Source organism: Lonchura striata, chromosome 13, assembly GCF_046129695.1.
Source record: "Lonchura striata isolate bLonStr1 chromosome 13, bLonStr1.mat, whole genome shotgun sequence".
Lineage (NCBI taxonomy): Eukaryota > Metazoa > Chordata > Aves > Passeriformes > Estrildidae > Lonchura > Lonchura striata.
The window spans coordinates 19,334,831-19,354,834 of NC_134615.1; the positions used below are offsets into that span (position 1 = coordinate 19,334,831).

At 40.4% G+C, this 20,004-nt stretch overlaps 1 protein-coding gene across 1 annotated transcript in view; it reads left to right on the forward strand.

Moving 5' to 3' along the window:
- Positions 1–652: 652 nt before the first annotated feature.
- Positions 653–20,004, forward strand: part of PLCG2 (phospholipase C gamma 2) — a 55,499-nt gene continuing 36,147 nt past the window's right edge. Inside the window, exons 1-4 of the mRNA XM_021541225.2 lie at positions 653–721; positions 4,239–4,472; positions 16,697–16,837; positions 19,408–19,501. Coding sequence (XP_021396900.2) covers positions 4,277–4,472; positions 16,697–16,837; positions 19,408–19,501 — 431 coding nt within the window. The 5' untranslated portion in view covers positions 653–721; positions 4,239–4,276. The remainder of the gene's footprint in view (positions 722–4,238; positions 4,473–16,696; positions 16,838–19,407; positions 19,502–20,004) is intronic.

Genomic DNA, 20,004 nt, shown 5'->3' on the forward strand with positions numbered 1-20,004 from the left:
GGTGTCTGCTGAACTGGCATGACTTGCTCCCTTTGATGACCTTGTCTTCATGCCTGTGGGTGTAGGAATTTCCCCCAGATTTATCAAATTGGTCTGGGGCAAGACCGATACATCAAGGAATGGTTGTACCAGGGCTTGACCTGCAAGCAGGGTGTCCTCCTACCACTATTCTTCTGAGTCCCAGTCTGGGAAACACTTTTAGCACTGCCACTCCTAAACTGACGTGCGATACAATCGTAGCGGATCACTGGGAGTCAGTTTTAACTTGACTTTGAGATCATTTCAGCGACAGTGAATCCGCCCAGCCTTTTCCTACGGCTCAACCACCCTCCTCAGACGAGCAGAACCCCAGCTCCGAGCGGCGGGACAGCCGCCCTGGCGGAGGGGACCGCGCCTCAGGGGGCCCTGCGGGACAGCGGCAGCCGGGGGCCCGGACAGCAGCCCCGGGACGGGCAGAGGGACGGGGCGAGGAGTCCCAGCAGTCCCGGCCCCGCTTCGGCGCTGCGGAGGGCGCGGGAGGGCAGGGCCGGTGCCCGAGGGCTGAGGGCAGCCCCCGGGGCAGCCACGGGCGCGCGGGCGGCCGCGGGGCCAGGTGGCGCCGCCCCTTCCCGGTGACGGCAGAAGCGGAGCCGAGAGGCGCCGCGGGAGCAGCGGGACGGCAGGGACGGCAGGGCAGGGACGGCAGCGCCCTGCCGCCGCACGGAGCCCCGCGGCCGCGCAGGTGAGGGCGGCCCCGCGGCAGCAGCAGCAGGTGCCGCGGGGCTGGGGCGGAGCGGCGAGTCCGGGTGAGGGAGGCTCGGGGAGGGCAGGCGGGGGATGCGCGGGTCGGGCTGCGGCGGAGGGTGAGGGACAGTCGTGCCAGTCGCGCTTGGGCTGGAGGAGGGGACGAGGGGCTCCCTGAGGCGGCCCCGCCGCAGCCCGGGGTGAGGGAGAGGAAGGAAGGAAGCCTCGGCGGTGCCCGAGGGCAGCGCGGCTCTGCCCGGTGAGGGCCCGGCCTGCCCGGGCAGGTGGCACCGTCTGACCGCTCCCCTGCTCGCCCCGCCGGGCCGCAGCTGCAGCACAAGGGCTGTGCATCCATTGTTAATAATTATCACTGCTGTGGTACTGCGCTGCTGTCACTGGTGCCCGTCCGGCTGGCGAGGTGATGTCCTAAACCCAAAGGAAGAGCTCCTGGCAGAGGATGCAACAAAACTTTTGCAATGGCCAGAGCACATGGGAAAATTTAGAAATTGACTGGAGACAAACTTTGGACTGCACTTCTTGGTTAACTTTCTGTGTCTGGAAAGCACCTGCTGTGTCATGTTGGTAAAATTATAACAGACCCATCAGTGGTTATCTGAGCTATTCTTTGCTAGCTGCTGTGTTTATAGCTTTCCTTTTCTAGATTTTCCTCTCTGTGTTATCATGAAGAGAGTTATGAACTGTACACTGATCTTTTGCCAAGAAGGGTTTGCTTGTTAAAGTCTGAAGTAAATGAAGTAAAACTAAGTAGACAGGGTAGATTAAATAAATTTGGATTTTTTGGTGGGTTTTTTTTTTAATGTCTGTGTTCACTTGGTTACTTGCTTTGTGTCTTTTAGACTTTTTAGTTTGAATTAGTCAGGCTTTTCAATTAAAACCTATCAGAACAGGTATTAAACAGTAACAAATCATCCAAGTTTTGCATATGGTACAGGACACCTTCAAAATTTACCTCCTGTAGTTCCTACAGTCAAAGGGAAAGTGTCATGGCTTTGTCTAAGCTGAAGCTTGTGGCATATTTTGATGATTATTAACTCGCTTGCTGAGTCCTGTAAGTGATGCTGGATCTTTCCAAGTAAGGCTTCAGTAACTTTTCAGCAGAAGATCAGTGATGCTTCTGTTCCACACAGCATCTCGTAGTTCACACTCTGCTGGGTTAGAGGCATCCAGGTAGCAGCTGATGAAGGTCATCACAGAATTCTGCTGCATGAATGGGTAGAAAGGCTGTTAATTCAAATAGCTGTGCAGTGATGGGTGTCAGGAAGGCTGAGGGGCACCTGTGGGTGAGTGTAAGACAGCTCCTGGTGTGTGAAGGTCTAAAGCCAAGGACTTCTGTTAGTTCTTTTACTATTAGGCAGCTTCATGTGATGTTACTCTTAAAGTGGAGCAGGTAGCCAAAACAGTCTCTAGGAGTGGCCAGTTAGATTGATCATATATTGCAATATTCTTTCCACCTTAAGTCAAAAAGTTGGCTTGTGATTTAGAAGTTAGATTAAATCCACTGTTGTCTCTGGTTTGGGGAGAAAGAACTCCTTTAAAAGGGGAAGTCCAGTCTATTATATTCAGTAGAAACGGTTTAAGAAGCCACCTCTGAGAGGCAGTTCCTTTGTACTAAGGGAGTTACTAAGGGAGTTATCTCTCAGAAAACCTACTGTGTTGCCCTTTATTAAACAGCTGTATTTAGAAACTTCTTTTCGTGTTTTTCTGAATCATATTTCATTTAACAGCTGTACTTTGTACTGTAAAAGGCAGAGCTGATGTATGTTTTTGCCGCGCAACTCCACATGTTTTTTTATCATCTCTTGAAAAACTATACTAATTTAAAAGTTCAGTTTTCTGTTATTCAGTGTAGCACTGCACAAATGCTTAATCCTTGTCACAGATCACAGCATATTTGTTTTATTATGATTCTTAATGAAAAGAGCAAAGTGAGAAGACAGGGTTTCTATTATTTTTTTGTTAGAAAACAGACACTGTTCAAAGATTTTAATTTCATTTTTTATTTTTCTCTCCTTTCATTTCTTATCTTAACAAGTCATTGTAGCAAGATGACCGTGGATGTTTTTTTAGGTGTAGGCCTGGCATAATTTAAATGATTACTTGATTATCTTCAGGTAGTCTAAAAGGATCAGTTACATTATGGCTAAAAGTAAACAATAAATCTGCTGTTAGAGTATTTCCAAGTTGTTCACTCCCTCCCAGCTATAGGATTGGGGTACATAAATTTTTTAAATAGTATAAGGGAAGAATACTCCATTTTTTTCTTTACTGTAATAAGACAATATAAAACACCAGATTATGTGTATGTTTTGTAAACTATGGAGTGGTTCCTGCTGTAGAGCACTTCAAGCTCACGGTTGGCAGTGTAGAGGTAAGAAAGGACTTCCGTGGCTTCTCTGTTAACTTGCAAAAAAAAAAAAAAAGTGTTTATTTGAAGTGGTAGAATTCAAGAAGGGATTGGAAAGATTGCACCGGACAGCTTCAAAGTCAGGACGATTGCTCCTAAAGCAGCTGTGACACGATGGTAAAAGGCAATTGAGCGCTGCTAGTGAGAGGGAGCAGCAAAGAGGAGTCAGGAGACAGCGACACGGGGTGAGGGGGCCAGGGCTGGCAGAAGTCACGAAGGGGAAGCGAGAAGTGCCACGGTCGAATTAGCCATGAACACGGAAACTGAAACTGCTTGTGATGGAGAGCAGTGACCTGAGGAGAGAGGAAGAGAAGCAGAGGAGACGCCGTGGCTGGGGGCAGCATGCACAGAGCTGCTTTAAACGTGTCCTGCTCAGGGACCGGGTAAGGGGGATGGCTGGGAGCTGTGTGGCAGCAATCCCTGCGACTTGTGTGACAGTGATACTATGGGTGACAGAGCAGGTTGCAGACCATCCTGTTTGTAAGTAATCTCACTGAGGAGTAATCAGGCTTGTAATTAGCTGTTTGATGCAGTAATCTGGGAGACCAGAGAGCACAGAAACTTGCTAATATTTGTGAGATTTGCTCTGAACACATCTTTCTTTTGGCTGGTTTGTTCCAAGATGTGTCCCAAGTGTATGCACACAAATATCTGCCACCCAACATGTGGGTGAGAAAAGGCAGACTGTGTAGGAGAAACCGAGCCATGAAGTTTTAAAAGTGCAAAAACTGATGTTTAGATGTTGCCAGCACTTCAATGTTTGTATTACTCATGTTTTCCCTTCATTACAGTTCTCAAAAGGACAGTTACCTGCTTTACATTCTTATGTAGATCTCATCTAATTCTAATACAGTGCAAGAGTTTACACACGCTGATGTTGCTGGAACTGCCCTCTGTGAAGACTGTTTGTATCTCCTTTCAGGATAAACCAGCAAGAGTTAATGTTGGCCAGGTACCTGCCTTGCATTTGCATGGGCAGGAGTCTGTGTTAGGTATCTAACTACATTAAATGTGATCTTTAAAGAAATCAAAATGCTGTTTTAAATATTGAATTTTCTCCCTTTTCTTCCTTATATTTTTTTCTCATCAGGACACTGAAGACCATAAAAGTTTGATTATAAAGAAAAGATGCCCAGAAAGACTATAGACTATGGAGTGCTGCCTGAGTATGAGAAAAGCCAGATCAAAAGGACCTTGGAATTGGGAACTGTTATGACAATATTCAGTCTTAAGAAGAGCAGCCCAGAAAGGAGGACTATTCAAGTCATAATGGAAACCAGACAGGTAGCATGGAGCAAGACAGCTGACAAGATTGAAGGTTTCTGTGAGTATTTGCAATGTGCACCTGAACTTGGAGTTACTAATAAATTGATGTACTTGTCAAATATTAATTTAACACATCTTTTGTTAATATTATGAAGATTTTGGCTGACAGAGTTTATTTATGCTGAGAATATTTTGAATTGTTGTAATGTAGACAAAGAATCTCCTGCAGCTCATTATTTAGGTATTTAACACTACTTAAATATGATTAATATGCTTTTATCCTTAGCTTTGTTCTTGAAGCTTTCATCTTTGAATATGATGGTGTTTGTGTTCTCTGAATTGACAGATTGTTTTCCATCATTGTGTCATATAAATTCAAGTGAGTAATTAAAAAAAAAAAAAAAGAACAAACCAACCAAACACCTTCAAATACAAGGAAACTGAATTCACATTTTGGTATTCTTGGGCAATTTGCTGTCTCAAGATGGAAGTCATTATTTAGAACCATTATTGGAAAGTACCAATGGCTTAGGAGGATGAAGCTGTGAGATATGAGGTGGTTTCAATGCCCTGAGTTGGTATTGTCTCTTTAGTTGATATTGGAATTGACTAAACCCATTATTTCTAACAAGGTCAGGAAAGAGAAGGGGTGTATAAAGCTAGATAGGGCTGCAAAAACTAGAATAGAAGAATAAAGTGAGACTAATCCTCAGTTTTTATGAACATAACTGATGCCAAAAAAGCTCAGCTTGGGCTTTCTGTGATTTGTGCAGATCAGCGTGGTGTAATGTAATTATAGTGCTTGCATAGGACTGTATGGTAACTTTTTAAAGTTATTGTGAGCATGATTTTACTCTACAGCTGCTAAGTAGAGTTTGTTCTCAGTAAAGGAACAGAATAGTTTGTCTGAAATACCAGAATCATTTATTGGTCTGTTGATGTGTGGATTTTTAGGAGGTTTTGATCTTTTTTGGTAAATACACTGTGATTTTTAAGTTACTTTGATCTGTAAGGTGGCAAAGACAGGCACTGAGAATTTGCATGATTTTGGGTTTGTGTGAGCAGTTTCTTTTCATGCTCCTGACTTACAAGTATTAAATCTCTGCTTCTGTTTCCATTGATTCCTGTCTCATTCCTTGTGGAGACTGGAACTGCAAATTGAAATGTGATATAGTGGAAATAAAAGACTGGTTGTCTGGGAGGATGTTTTTATCATTGGTGGTGAAAATATTGTCATATTCAGTATTCTGGGGTAAAGCAAATAGGTCTGGACAGCCAATTAACAGGTACTCTGGATTATAATCTTTTATTGCCCCAGTTTCTTACTTGACAAATGAGGGTAATTATCCTTTCCTATAATGATGTGTGTGAATGCAAGTACAAGTGTATTGCTGGTACTGTGCCAAAAAAGAAGTCCTTGGAGGGCATGTAGAATTCAGTTATGAGAGCACTGCTTGAATATTGTTTAGCAAATAAAGCCTGGGGTTTACACACAGAGCAATAACATTAAAACATAGCAGAAAATGACCACACAGTGAGGGAAGGAGACCTCAGAGTCCTCTGGCCAAACCAATCTCTGACCGTGTGTAAGTCTTGCCGTAGCCATTTGCACAGAGGGGACAAATTTAAAGCTGAACAGGCTGTGCATTCCAGATGTTGGGGTCAACTTTTTCAGTCTTGTCTTGTAATCACCTTTTATCAAAGCTTTCTGTGGCTGGTATGTGTTTGTGGTAATAAATTAACTAGTTTGCTCCGTGCATGGATTTTAATGCTTTTAAAAGAAGGTGAATATTGTAATTTGACACTTAAACCTGGGTGATCCAGCAGGGTAATGACTTTCTTCCAGACCCACAGGCTATAACAGGGAATATAGCTCCAGACCTGTGACTTACCCAAAAGCCATCTGCCTCTCCACAAAAATTGTAGCACTGTAGCAGTTTTTGAAATTGAGCAACACTTCAGTGACACATATAACGCTGGGAGCTTTAGGTCTGAAAATATGTCCTAGTCTAAAGCATAGATATGCAAAATACTGTTTCATTGGCTTAAAAAGCAATGAATCTGCCCCAACAAGGTGTATTTTATAGGTATTGTTCCAGAACATGATGTGAACAGTTGTTCTGAGTCACCATGAACTGTATCTGGTCTACTAGAAATGAAAGTCACTGCAGTTTTAGCTTGCTGACAGTGTTTTTGCTGAAGAGGAAGGAAGTATTTTATTTAGTTAGTTATTTGTATGTTGCTGTTGCTTCTTTTGGCTGAGACTCAGGCTCTCTTTTTGCTTGAAAAGTGGAAAAATGCTGTATTTGAAGCTTTGCTATTTGAGAATTGAACGGAGTAACCTCTTGAATATAGATGTATGTATGAATGTACCCAAAAATATGCTGGTGGATTGTGTTGACTTTGTGACAAATAAAACCCACAGTTTTGTTTCTTGATTTTTTAAAAATGGTTGAGGGCAGAGAATTATCATCTCAGGTATTATAATATATTAATACACTTATGTTGTACAAAATCTAATATTCATGACGTGTTCTTAATGGTTGCTGTTTGCGTGTGTGTCAGTCCAAAAACAATTAATATTCAGTACAAGTGGGAAAGTTAAGATGGTTTCCTGTTCCGTGTGTGCTATTTTAACTCAAGTTTGGCAACTGCTCTTTACAGAAGGCAGAAAACTCAATGTTTGCATCTGCTATGGGTTTGTGTTTCTAAATCAGATAGTGAGGAGAGTTCTTTAACTTTGGGACACAAAATTAGGCTGCCAATAGATAGCAAAGATGAAGTACAGCTTTTATACTTTATTTTAATACTCTTCCTTTGGAGATCAAGAAAAAATGTTTTGTCTTTTTTTCTCTCCCCTTAACTGCCCTCTGTAGTGTTGGGAGTTTTGGATGTCATAGTGCTGATTTTCTTGCTGATGGACTGTAAATGTTTGAAGAACACTCAATTCCTTTAAGCCAGAGTTGATTGTAATTATTACAATGACCTTTTTCAAGTTTAGTTAATATTATTTTGGAAATGATTTAAGTAAAGCCTCACAATAACAAAAAGGCAGCTACTCTTATTCTGGAATAAATTGACTGTAACAGGGGAGAGATATAGGATTAGCTATACTTACATAAATATTTACACAACCCCATGGGCCCAAAAGTGGCACTACTGTGTATTTTAAATTGCATTGCTCATAAAAGGCCCCTTTTGTTGAAAACCTGCCAGCATATCTGTTTAGAATAGAGTGAAAGAGTTGCTAAAATTAAGGCTATTTCCTGCTCGGTGCAGATATGTTTTTCTGGATGAGAAACTTCAGAAAGCTCTTCTTAGATCCAGGTCTTTGGTGTGGTAAGAAGTGAGGATTTACAAAGGCTAGGAAATCTGGTTTAAACAAGCCTTGTCTTCATTGTGTGGTTCAGATCACAGTGTCCAAGTACTGGAGATTTTACACTGAACTTCTGAGAGACTTTTACCATGTACAAAAGGAATTTCTAACATAAAGGGACTGGGGAGAAACCTCTGCATTTGCCCCTAAATGAAAGAGCACAGGTTGGTTGTGTCCTTTAGAGAAGGATATACTATTTCAGCAGTAGATCTAGAGGCACTGTATTTCTGACTGTGCACAACATAAATTTGAGGCGATGTTTTCACAGCCCAATATTGAACAGTTAAATTCCAAGTTAAGCTCCATCACCTTTCTACCCAGATAGGCATTTGAGGTAATGAACTTATTTTTGCTTGAGAGAAGGCAAGTTTGGTTTTCTTGTACAGAGGGATTTGATTTGCTTGTTTAATTTGTCATGGACCCTTTTCCTGCAGAAACAAATCCCTGGATTCTGGGTGGGTAACAGTGAGGCTGCCAGCGTGTTCTGTTGCAGTGTTGCCTCCTTATGATTCTGCTGTGTATTTTTATTGTTTAACCTTTCTGCTGTGTATTTTTATTGTGTGTTTAACCTTTACAACTCTGTGTGGGTCTGGAGGGGTGCCCTGGGTCACACAAACCCGAGGCAGGTTCTGCCCACGTCAGACTGTCCCAGGGGGTGTTGTGACCCTGGGACACCAGTGACAGGCAGAGGGGAAGGGAGAGGTGGCCAAGGGAGGACAGGATTTGCCAGGACTCTGCTGAGACACACAGCTGTGTGTGGCTGACACCTGGGGTTTGCTACCTCAGAGGACAATCCAGAGCTCCCAAATAAGGCCTCCCAAATTGTGGTACAGCATTTATATGCACATGAATAAATTAAGCCCCGAAGTTAGGATATTTAAGCTTGTAGAGCAAGCAGGTGGCCAAGGTGTAAATCTCCAGGAAGCTGATCAATTATGGGCATTCCATTATTTTTCAGATGCAAAGTGCTTTCAGGACTATTATTAAGGGAAAGTTCATGGTGACTAGAGTTGGATTAGTCACTGGAAAATGTGTTTCTGCATATTCTTCCAAGAATCCCTTGAGTGAAGGGATGATTCACAGCGAGGAGAATTTATACTCTCAGCAATCTGTGGTGCCATCCTTGAATGTGGAAGTGTGTGGTTCTCTGTAATTCAAGCATGCTCATTTCAAGGAAGATTCTATTTGAGGCCAGAGGATGATTTCTCTGTTTTTCAATATCTAGGATTTTTTAAAATGTGGTGACCTGCTTTTGTAAAATTATATAAACCATATTTTAATAGCTTATTTTTTTTTTAAAGAAAGATCACCTTTTCATGTTTTTTTTCATGTTCATTATTTATGACTCCATAATAAAAATATCTAGTAACAATTTAGTTTTGCAAACTCATTACAAGAAATATGTTTAAAGCATTAGAGGGCCACATTTAGAAAAAGTTATGTAATATATCAGCTGTGAAACTGCTCTTCTGTATGCAGAGTGAGAGGTCTGGGTGTAGATAAGGTAGGAAGGGAAATGTTAGTGTTAATTTATTCTGAAAACTTTCTCAGAGGATGAAGTACCTGGATTGAGGAATGGCAGAGATGCAAACATCATATCAATATTATTGCAGAATGATGAATAAAAGCTATACTTAAATAGAAGCTTTTGATGCTCGTGACACACCACTGTACAACAATAGCAGCCATTTCTATTTTCTGCAGCCCAGACCTTTATTAATGCAATAGGACTATCTTGTATCTTTTTTCCATTTATAACAGGCACCTGTGTTTGACAATGCATAACATGTTATTTTAGAATTAATGTGAGCTGCTCATTTCGCATTGTCTCACTGCTCTAGTTTAATGGGTAATATTTTCCCAGAGTTTGTAGGAAAAACATGACCACTTTTAAATAAATGTGGCATCCCAAAGTCATTTAGCATTGCTGATTATTCATTTAAACTACTGGAAAGAATTATCAAGTGTTAAGTTCACTTAAGACTTTCTTCCCTGCTGAAAAGGGGAGATTTTATAGAATCTGTCCTCTAGAACATGATTTAAAAACCCAGACATAAAACAAAGTTGAATAGTAATGTTTCACAGGTAAAGGGTGTGTGAAAACTAAAATCAGACTTAGTAAATTCATGTTAGAAGTCGAATTAGAACCTGTGGGAGCTGCTCTGCTTTTTCTCAGTCTGTAAGATTGTCCTGTGCTTTCAGACTTTTTACACTGCCAAGCAGGAATCACTAGTTTCTGCCAAATGTTGCACCTGGATATTTAATGATCAAAGCTCATTACAGGAGCCATGCATCTGTAGTAGAGTCATGTAGATACCAGGTCAGGCCACATTCAGCTGACAGGGTGAGGGGAAAAGCAGGGATCTGGAGTTTAATTTAATGGCAACCTTCTGTGTGTTGCCACAGGCAGTGCTGTTCTACCTAACAAGGGTTAGGGTTTTCTATATTTGTTTTATTTTGTGAATTTTATCCAGCAGCGTCTTTGCCTTGAAATTAAATTTTGATAATGTTGCTTTAAAAATCTTTGCTAAAATGACCGCCAAATAGAGCAAATTTTTGTGCTGTGCATCCTTTTGGCTGTCAGATCCATTGGGGAGCTTCAAAAGCTGACACCTAAGAGTGTGTTCATGCATGTGGCTCATGTTCTTAAGCACTGAGTTTTTTTCTATGTGCTAAACAGGTGAGTCATTTATATAGTAGAATTATTAATATCATTATAAATTTGTTCTGTGGTGGAAAACTTTTTTTTTTTTCCCATTGGAGAAGATGGTATAAACATTTACAGATTTCTACCTCTCTGGGAGAAGTGATGAACATCTATATATTATGGTGAGGAGTGTGAAATGATGCTTAATTTGGCTTGAATACTGGACTTGATCTTGCTAACTTCTAGTAGGGACCTTTGTTTTCCTTATTGCTAGCAGAATTTTTATCTAAAATTTCAGACAAAGTAATAAATAAACTGTTTCAGACTTAAAGTAGTAAATAAACTTAACGCAGATCGAAAACCCTGAGTCTCTATTTTGTCATTCGATTTCTGTTAAAGAACAATATGTCATTACAAAGTGAATCCACTTCTTGCTGTTTATGGAGTAGCTTCACAAAGGAACACTAAAATTCACCTTTTTTGGTGTGTTTTGAAATGGCTGTATTTCAGTTGTTAGCCAGGGGATCTTTGTGTAAGTCTTCAGCTGAGTACATGAAGCTTGGTTTCTGTGGTCAAATGAAAAAATGAACATGTGTAGCCTCTAGCTCCTTTCAAATAATGTCTTCCCTTTAGCAGCTCAGTTCTGCAATGTCTGATGCTAACTTACAACGACCAGACTTCCTGTCATGGCCAGCCAGCAAAACGGGGATGGAATGAACTGCACAGACCTCAGCACCCCTAAACTGGTTGATCAAAGTGAGTGTGAGATGTAGGTACTCCATCCTTTTCCCAAAGTCAGGTTTATATGCCAACATTTTTGTTTTGTATTGTTTCATGGAGCAGAGTGTAAACTTTTATGAGAACATAAGTAAATTTTACCCTATTTTTTTGCCATTTTGTGGAGGTGCCCTTTAATTTTTAATATGAAAGTAGTAGCCAGGTGTACAGCCCGTGAATTCAGAGCTCAAACTGAGAAGCACTGTAACATGGTGCTGTACTGAGCAATCCAGTGAGGAGTTATTGATTTAGTAGTAATTTGTTGTTACTGTATATGCCAGCTCTGTGTGACCTGATTATGTAAAGCCCTGTGGGTTTAAAAGGTGCACTTCTCTAAACCTTATGTCAATCACTCAGCTAAACCCCAGAGGACCCCTTGGAAAGGTACTCACGGGTGCTTTCTCAAGGTGCACCACACTGTCTCTCGGGTTTCATCCTTGTAACTGTGTTTTCACAAGTTTTGTGGCTTATCTGTAATGACTTCCTTGTGCCTCTGAATGTCTCAGTAGACATCTCTGTTTATATGGGCTGAATTACTTTCCCTGCCACATCTGGACTGCCATGCTGCAGGATATTTCTGCTTTCTTGTGACTTTGTCCTCCGAGAGAAGTCTCACCTTGTTCCCTCTAGAGTCACATACGATTTGTTTCATTGCTACTCTGAAAAAAAGAAGCAGTTAAAACACACCTTGGGTAGTTAATATTTAATTCTGCAGAAGTGAGAGCAGAGGCATTGTCCTCTCTAACCACCATGAAGTACATTTGCAAAAGGATACTAAAGGCTTTCTTCATTCACTGGGCACTCATTTGCACACAGCCTCTGTTGCAGTTGGCAGTTTCTGCCTTTCTAAAATGGAATCTACTTTGGAATATTTTGTGATGGAAATATTTGGGAAAAAATATCTGGTTCTGAGTGCGGAATGTTGCTAAACATATATACACATGAAAATGCAATTTTGTTCATAGAGAGAATGGCTAACCCATGTCTTGGTGCACACAGCTTGGGTGATCAGAGTCCATCATCTTCTTCAAAACATTGCCAGTAGTTTCCCTTAAGCCTTCTTGAGACTTCCTGAAATAATGCTCACAGCATGATTTCTGACTGTAAGCCTCCTCTGAAACTCTCTGTAGGCTTTTCCTTTTCCTTCATTAAGTACATGACTGAGTTTTGAGCTGAGCACCATTTGTGGCCACAGACGCTGAAAGATTCTGGGGACTCTGGGTTTTGAATCAGGAGTGTTACCTTACAGAACTCTAGTCCATAAGGGCAGACTCAGGTAAACTTTTACACTGTTAATGTAGACTTTTCTATCAAGGGTACCTCGTGGTTGGGTTGACAGCCTCTAAGGTTTTTTGACCCATGCATTTAAATGCAATGAGCCTGATGCTGCAGCCTAACATGACCTGACTTGACCAAAGGTGTTCTTGCAAACTCGCCTTCCTCCAGTGAACTTAGATGGGCACTTCAGCTCACAGAAGGTGCTCTGCTGGTGGCACTGGCTGGTTTTCAGCAGGGTCTGCTCCCTTACCCACCTGTGTGTTCAGGTGCTGGATTGTTGTGTTCCCACCCAGAGGTGGGAGATAGAGGCAGAACTTCTCTCTTCAAATATCAGTGCAGCACAGTATTGTGTATAACAATGTAGTGCTTTTTTCAGAGTTCTCTTGACATAGTTTTCTACCTTTGGTTATCTTGTATCATATCTTCCCTTCAGCTTGCACAGCACCTGCTGTAGTGAAATGCAGGTTCTGTTTTACCATCTACCTCCAAGTGTGGCTGAAGGAAATGTAACAGGAATTTGTACCTGCAAGTGTGTGACTGAACATGATCGCTGCTGCTGGGTTATTTAAATGGAGATCAGTGGAGGTGTTGAGGATCAAAAGTTTATTGTTAAGTTCATGGCAGTAAAGAGCTCTGTCAGGTGCCCTGGAAGGCACTTACAATTAATCTGTGCAGTATTAGGAAAGTATCTATGTAATAGTGTGAGGATCCATTGAATTCACTGATTTGCCAAACAACACAGCAGCAGGAGCTGAAGTTCGGCAGCTTCAGACTCTGAACTGCCTCGAAACGTATATCCAGATCAGAGCCTGGGACAGCGTGGTAATTGAAGGTGCCTTGGAGTCTGGTCTTAAAGAACCACTTGAGGGAGTTGTCAGAATCAATCCGTGACTGATGAGGCTGCTAAGGAGATCCTTTCAACCTGGGGAAATAGTCACATAAAGGAATAGATGAACTGTAAACTAATTTTGGGTTTTAGAGTGGCACTAGACTTTTATAAACTGTTTGGCTGGGGACTGGCTGTGCTGGGGGAGTGCTCTCCTTGTCTTGCTGGATGTGAGTCAATTACAGGGCATACTTTGATTCACGTTTCCTTAGGAAATGTTTTAATCTTTCTTCACCTTTCTTGTGGAAATTGAACCTGCAAGTGTATTGGATTTGATTTGACATGGCAAGGTGCATCTGTCCAGGTCTGTGCTTTTTTTGCATGTATCAGACCCCAGGAATATGTCTGTGAAGCCAGGGCAGGATATGGCTCTGCAATTTGCATGTTGGATTGAGAAGGAGGAAAGCTCCAGTACTTCAGGGCAGTGCAAAGATAGTGTGTCTGAAGTGCTGTGCCTGCAGTTCTGGCATAGGTATGAAATTCCATTTTAATTGTTCAGTGACAGATTGTGCTGGTAAAAATGTTCACAGTAACTGCGTAACAGCTACGTTGGTACAGTTGATTTACTAATCTGAGTCTGAAACGTGTTGCAGCTTTCCTGGCCTGCTCCTTTCTCAGTATAGTTGGAATCAGCCATTTGCAGTTACTGGGCATCACGTGGAGGGTGCCAGGGGACTCCAGATTATCTGTGGAGAATGCAGGGTTTAGTGCAAGACCAGAATTAATGCTTGGTGTTCATATTTCTCTTTTCTTCCTTTGATTCTCTACATTGGCTTTTCTTTCAATAGTGTAGACTAACACATCCTAACCAAAACTATGAAATGTCATTAAAATACATACAGGTAGTTTCTGTTCGTTTTCTGCAACTATAATGTGTATTACATCTTTATTTCTGTAAAAATTTAAAGAATGTTTAATAAGACTTGTGTTTTGTACCTGTTTAATTTATTTTATAAGGAAACATAATGATATCTTGCCCAAATTCTGTAGGATATGCAGAATATGTTCCCTGAAAATAATAGAGATGTTAAATTTTGAATTTAAGTTTTTTAATATAAATATTTCTTTCTCGTTTCTTTCACCCAATTTTGTTCTCTTGCTGAACCATTTCTCTATTTACTGAATGTTTAGCAATCAGGCTATAGTGAAGCCCTTTCTGAAAAACCAGTTGGAGGAGCAACAATATGTCTGTGCATACAAAAATCCTTGTGCCAGTATGTACATACACATAGGTTTGTGCAGGAGAAGGGGATGCTGGGGGTTGAAAGGCTGTAGTGCAAGGAGAAGGACTGTAGTGAGTGTGTGTAACTGAGGGGAGACATTGGGTAAGTTTGTGTGTTTATTTCAAGGTCAGCGTGTGAGGTAAGAGCCCCTGGAAATGACAACAGCAATGCAGCTTGTGAAATCTCTTTTATCACTGTTTCTAGTTTGTACTTTTAGAGGGCCTTTTGTTGTGTTGTTCATGTGTGTGGATTTAAAGGAGTCTGAGAAGAAAGGTATGATTCACTTTGAAGTTAAAACAGTGTTTTTCAGCAGGGATTTGTTGGGTGAAGGGAAAGCAGATGAGGTGACTGGGGTTGCACTTGCCAGTGACTGGAATGAGGCAGCATGGTGTGCAGTCCCATGCCATTTACTGCAGCCATGCAACCTCCTCCCCTCTCCATCTGGGTACTTTCTATCTCTGCATTCTGATTCTTCTCTGTCAATATTAATGTAAATTTGTGGCACAAGATCAACTTTTTTAGATGGTGACATTTAGGATGGTAATTTGGATACATCTTTAGGGATCCAAGTGAGACTTTGAATGGTAAGAGTATCAGAGTCATCATTAGGAGCTTTTGGTTCTTTTTAATTTATAGGCACAATGTGAATTTATTTTTGAAACATCCAAATTTAGGAGTCTTCACCAATCAGATATGCAGATCTTAGGAGATGTTTTCGTAGTTTGAGAGGGACGCTGAGACATTAAAACTTCTACCTTGAGAATAATGATGCTTGGAAAAATGCATTTAAGAAAGATGCTTGTATCCTATGATTAGTTTGGGTTAACCTTTGAGGTCTCATTTTCACAGTGTAAGTTGTTTAATGACTGTGAGAAAGGAGTGTCTAGTAGAAATTTGACCTGGGATACTTGGCAGAGAATAAGAAGTTCCTCCATGATCAAGATTTTGCTGATGAACTTCCTTGCTTGTCTGTCCATGCTGGCATCATAGAAATGCAGCATTACACAGGTGGAAGCTTTGCTCAGCTCACCCATGTCTGGCAGCAGAGCTGCTGTTTCATTATGTTGTTAAAGGTCTTCTGTTACTGATGAGGTGCTCATTTAAAAGAAGGGGTTTATATTGTGGCATTCTTAAATGCATGGGCAGAAACTCTCAGCTGTTTTCCTTGGATCTTGCTAGGTCTGATAAACACATTTCAAAAGCAGCCATGAAATTTTTTTCTTCACTCTTCGTCATATAGCTCGTAAGTCAAGACTGTCCAGAAGTGGGAAGAGCTGTTTATTTCTCTGGTCAACAGGCAGAGCAAAACCACTTCCTCAATTTTCTAATAAGTATCTTATCTTGAGAACACACATATTTCTATTTCAGTGCTGTCTCCCTCCTGTTCTGCAGGCCTTGTAGCCTGGGTTTGAAAAAAGGGAGAGTGTGTGCTTGTGCAGGGTTCCCATTCTGCTGTGCTCCAGTGCATACCTGTGTTCTCTGGAGAGCTGCAAGGTCAAATGATACAACTATGAGGCTATGTTAAATAACACACATCTCTCTGGAGCTGGCCATCACAAAACTCACCAACATTTTAATTATTAAGCTTGATTTTCTGTTTATATTCCTGCTTCAGATATTTTTTTGAAAGTACCAGTGACTGTACTAGCTGACAAGGTTAGATGGCTATGTAAGATATATGTGGATGGCTTAGGTGGGTAAACTAGAATTGTATCTTTTGTTTTTTGTTTCTGAACAGTTGTCATGGCAATTGGAAAATTACTTGATTAGAGTTAATGCCATTACTTGATTAGAGTTAATGACATTTGTGAAAGGGCCATGTGTATGCACCTTGTCCATGGAAAATCAGTGATAATGAAAGAATAAAAATATGACAGATTATTTTTCTTCTTCTACTTTTCTACTATTGTCTGTCACTATTTATTTGTGGATTTATGGATTGAAAGCTGGCACAATTTGCATTTCTTTTCCAATACAGATCTGCATATATATATATATATATGTAGCTATTTCATATGTGTGTGCATACTTTGAGTTATCCAACTTACCATTTCAGTCTCTCCAGCTGTACTGACTGAATGTTGTTTCCTTTCAGTGGATCTGATGGAAATAAAAGAAATTCGCCCAGGAAAGAATTCAAAGGACTTTGAACGTTGCAAAGCAAGGCACAGAGAAGAACACTGCTTTACTGTTTTTTATGGTACCCAGTTTGTCCTCAACACCTTAAGTTTAGCAGGTACTTTTATCTTCTTTCTTTCTTCTTTAAGGTTACTGATTGAACAAGTCAAACACATTGATGGAACAGGAATGCACAGAATACTATGGTTTTAACTTCTGCAGTTTAGAAGTGCACCAGATGCTTAAAATCTGGAGCCAGACCTTTTACTCAACCCTTCTTGACTGTGACCTGCTGCATTTAGAATGTTTCACTTTCAAGTGGTGTGTTGTGCAAGTATCATTTCTGATTTTTCTAGCACGATAGACTTTTGCTGGTTAAATAACTCCAGTAAGGTTTTCAGCACTGAAGGCAGAGATAACATTGCCTCTTTAAAGACAGCTACTCAGTGTATCCAGAATATTGTCCTAACACTTCTAGTCTGGCCAAAGTGAATTTGGATGTAATAGCCATAAAAAGTTGCACTGCAGCTGTATCACAGAAATTTTCCTGTTGACTATAAGCAATTGCAGACTAATTTTGAAAAATGAAGTTTTAGTTTGGGTTATTTGTGTGCATGTCATCTGATAATACTAAACCTCTTCTAAATAAGTACTAGGGGACCATAAATAAAATTGGAAAGTGATTAATTTAAAAAGAAGAGATCTATGTGAAACAAAGGGAATTTGTACCTATAGAAAGGGTCGGAACAATTTTTATTACAGGCAAGATTATCTAGGTCACAAACCCAAAGATTTTGAAATTAAAAGAGATATAAGTTTTTACAGTATAGGCTGAATACAATTTCTAACTGGTGGAATTTACAAGGAGATTTCTTTTCTAAAAAGTTTGTAATGGGTTGTTGGTTTAGAACCATACAGACAATTTATTTGGAGTAGTAGTTTTCTCTGTCCTGAGCAGGAACATGCTTACCCATTTAAATCTTTAACTTAATTGCAAAATCTTAACGTGGGAAAAGGGGAATGCTTTGTAAGTGTTTAAATACTGACAACTTTTACTTTTTATTATTTATGGGATGAATTTCTTATAGATTGCAGTATTAGAATACCAGTTTTTTGCAGTCATATGCTTTTGAAATGAAAGACTAATCCTTTCTTAGAGGTTTTTAAATAAGTTTTACCATTGTTGACTGAAGTCTGTGGAAAATTTTGAGTAAATGGCTGTGCTTACGTGCCACTGTGCCAGGGACTTCATCTTGATTTCCTCTGACAGCCCCTCCAGTCCCTCCCCCATGGCAGTTCTCAAAACAGGCCACTGCCAATACTTTGAAAACACTTGGTACCATGAGCTGTTGCTGTAATGCTGAACTGCAGAACAACATGATATAACTTTCAGTTAAGGGGAAATCCTTTTCCTTGTGGAAGGGATTTGTAATGGTTTCTTAAAACAATATAAAAGAATTGTTCCTTGTAGGGAATGGTAGCTACCATTAGGGGTGGAATTGTCTTGGGAGAAGAAGTGATTTGGCAGTGGTAGTGGGTGTTCTGTCTGAAATGGTAACTAACTGAAAAACATTTCAATGGGGAGTTGAGGCTGAGCTCCAGCTTCATCCTTGGGGGATAAAGTATTGTTTCAAAGTATGTTTAAATAAAATGTAATCTTCACCTTTTTAGAAACTTGTTTGCTTTGAAGGCTGATAAAAGATTTCAGCTCCTGAGTGAAAATAATTTTTCGGAGCTGGTTTAATTGAAGAATGCCTTCATGCCATTTCAGAGCCAGCCTGCTAAATCAAATGGACCTTGCCCAGCTGAGGGCTGTAAAGATCACATCTCATGCAAGGTTATTGCAGTTTAGCTGGTATTTCCTAGGGAAAGCTGAGCTGCCCAGCAAGCAGTTCCTCATCTTGCTTCTGTTTGGTTGAAGAATTACTAAATATAATAATGATAAGTGATGAGGACTCTTCTGGTTTGGGAAATGGAAAGGCAAACTAAATTTTAAACAAAACAAAGCAGCGATATACTAATTTAAATAGCAGGGAGGAAGATGTACCTGGCTTCTAGCTAGGCCACATAAAGAATTTGATACCTTTTTTTGACTTGTATTAAAATGTTTTGTATATGCTACACCATTTTTGTACATGGCTCCCTTACTGTTTATCTTGCAGAAATTTAGTCTGGAACAATCTGTGTTGAGAGGCATAGTTAAGATAAAATAGTAGGTGATTATGTCAAAAGCCAGTATATTACAATTTTATTGTAGGTTGCTGGGAATATAATGAACCAGCTTTATGCTATAGCAGTACTGAGTTCTTTTTCCCTGTGTCCTTCAAATTGCTCTGATCTGGGTCCTGGGCTTTTGCTGCTTTGGAGACAGAAGATAAGAAAATTGATTTTGATTGTGCTACCAAAGGAGCTCAGCAGTAGTTTTATAGTGCTTTTGCTGAAATACTGAAACTCTCCTACTCTGATAAAAGTCTTCTAGAAGCAGGTATTTTTTGTCAGAGCTTACCTACCCCCAAATTTATGCTGTTTTTATTAGCTTTATTAGTAGCAACATGAAGCTATGCAATAAGATTTATCAAAGACGGTTAGTCAGCAGCTTTGTGTACTAGGTTTTATCTAGACAAGCTATATCTTGGTTTTGTGTTGATTTTGTTTTGATATTTACCATAGCATATTATTTTTTTTCAGCTGACTCTAAAGATGATACTGATAAATGGTTGTGTGGCTTAAATATCTTGTATCAAGAGGTCATGAGTGCTCCCACACCTGCAATCACAGAGAGGTATGTGGACATATTTTCACTTTGTGAGAATGGGAATTGAAAGAGGAAAATCTGAATGAAATTTTTAAGGTGGTTCTAAACAAGAACACTTTTCTGTTAGTGTATGACACTGAAACCTCTTATGGAAATTCTCAATGTCTATTTTGCTACGTAGGTGCTCTGGAGTCACACTCTGCTTCATACACTAATGTGAACTTGCAATTCACCTTGTTCTCTGCACCCAAAACAAAGTCTCTACATGAGGTCACAAGAGCAGCAGGTGTTTGTGTGTTGGCTTCTTGGGAAATTCAAAAGTCAGTCATAGGAAGGTGAAACTGCACCTCTGTCCTTTAGAGGATATTGTGTGTGAAACTACCCAGGCTCAGATTGCCAGTTCTGTGGCCAAGGTTTCAGTAATGTCTCCATACCCCATTGCTTTCCATCACTGCTGGCATTTTTGTTTGTGACCACTGCTGTTAGTGAAGATACTCTGCTCCCTGACCAAGTTGTTGACACTGGTGTTG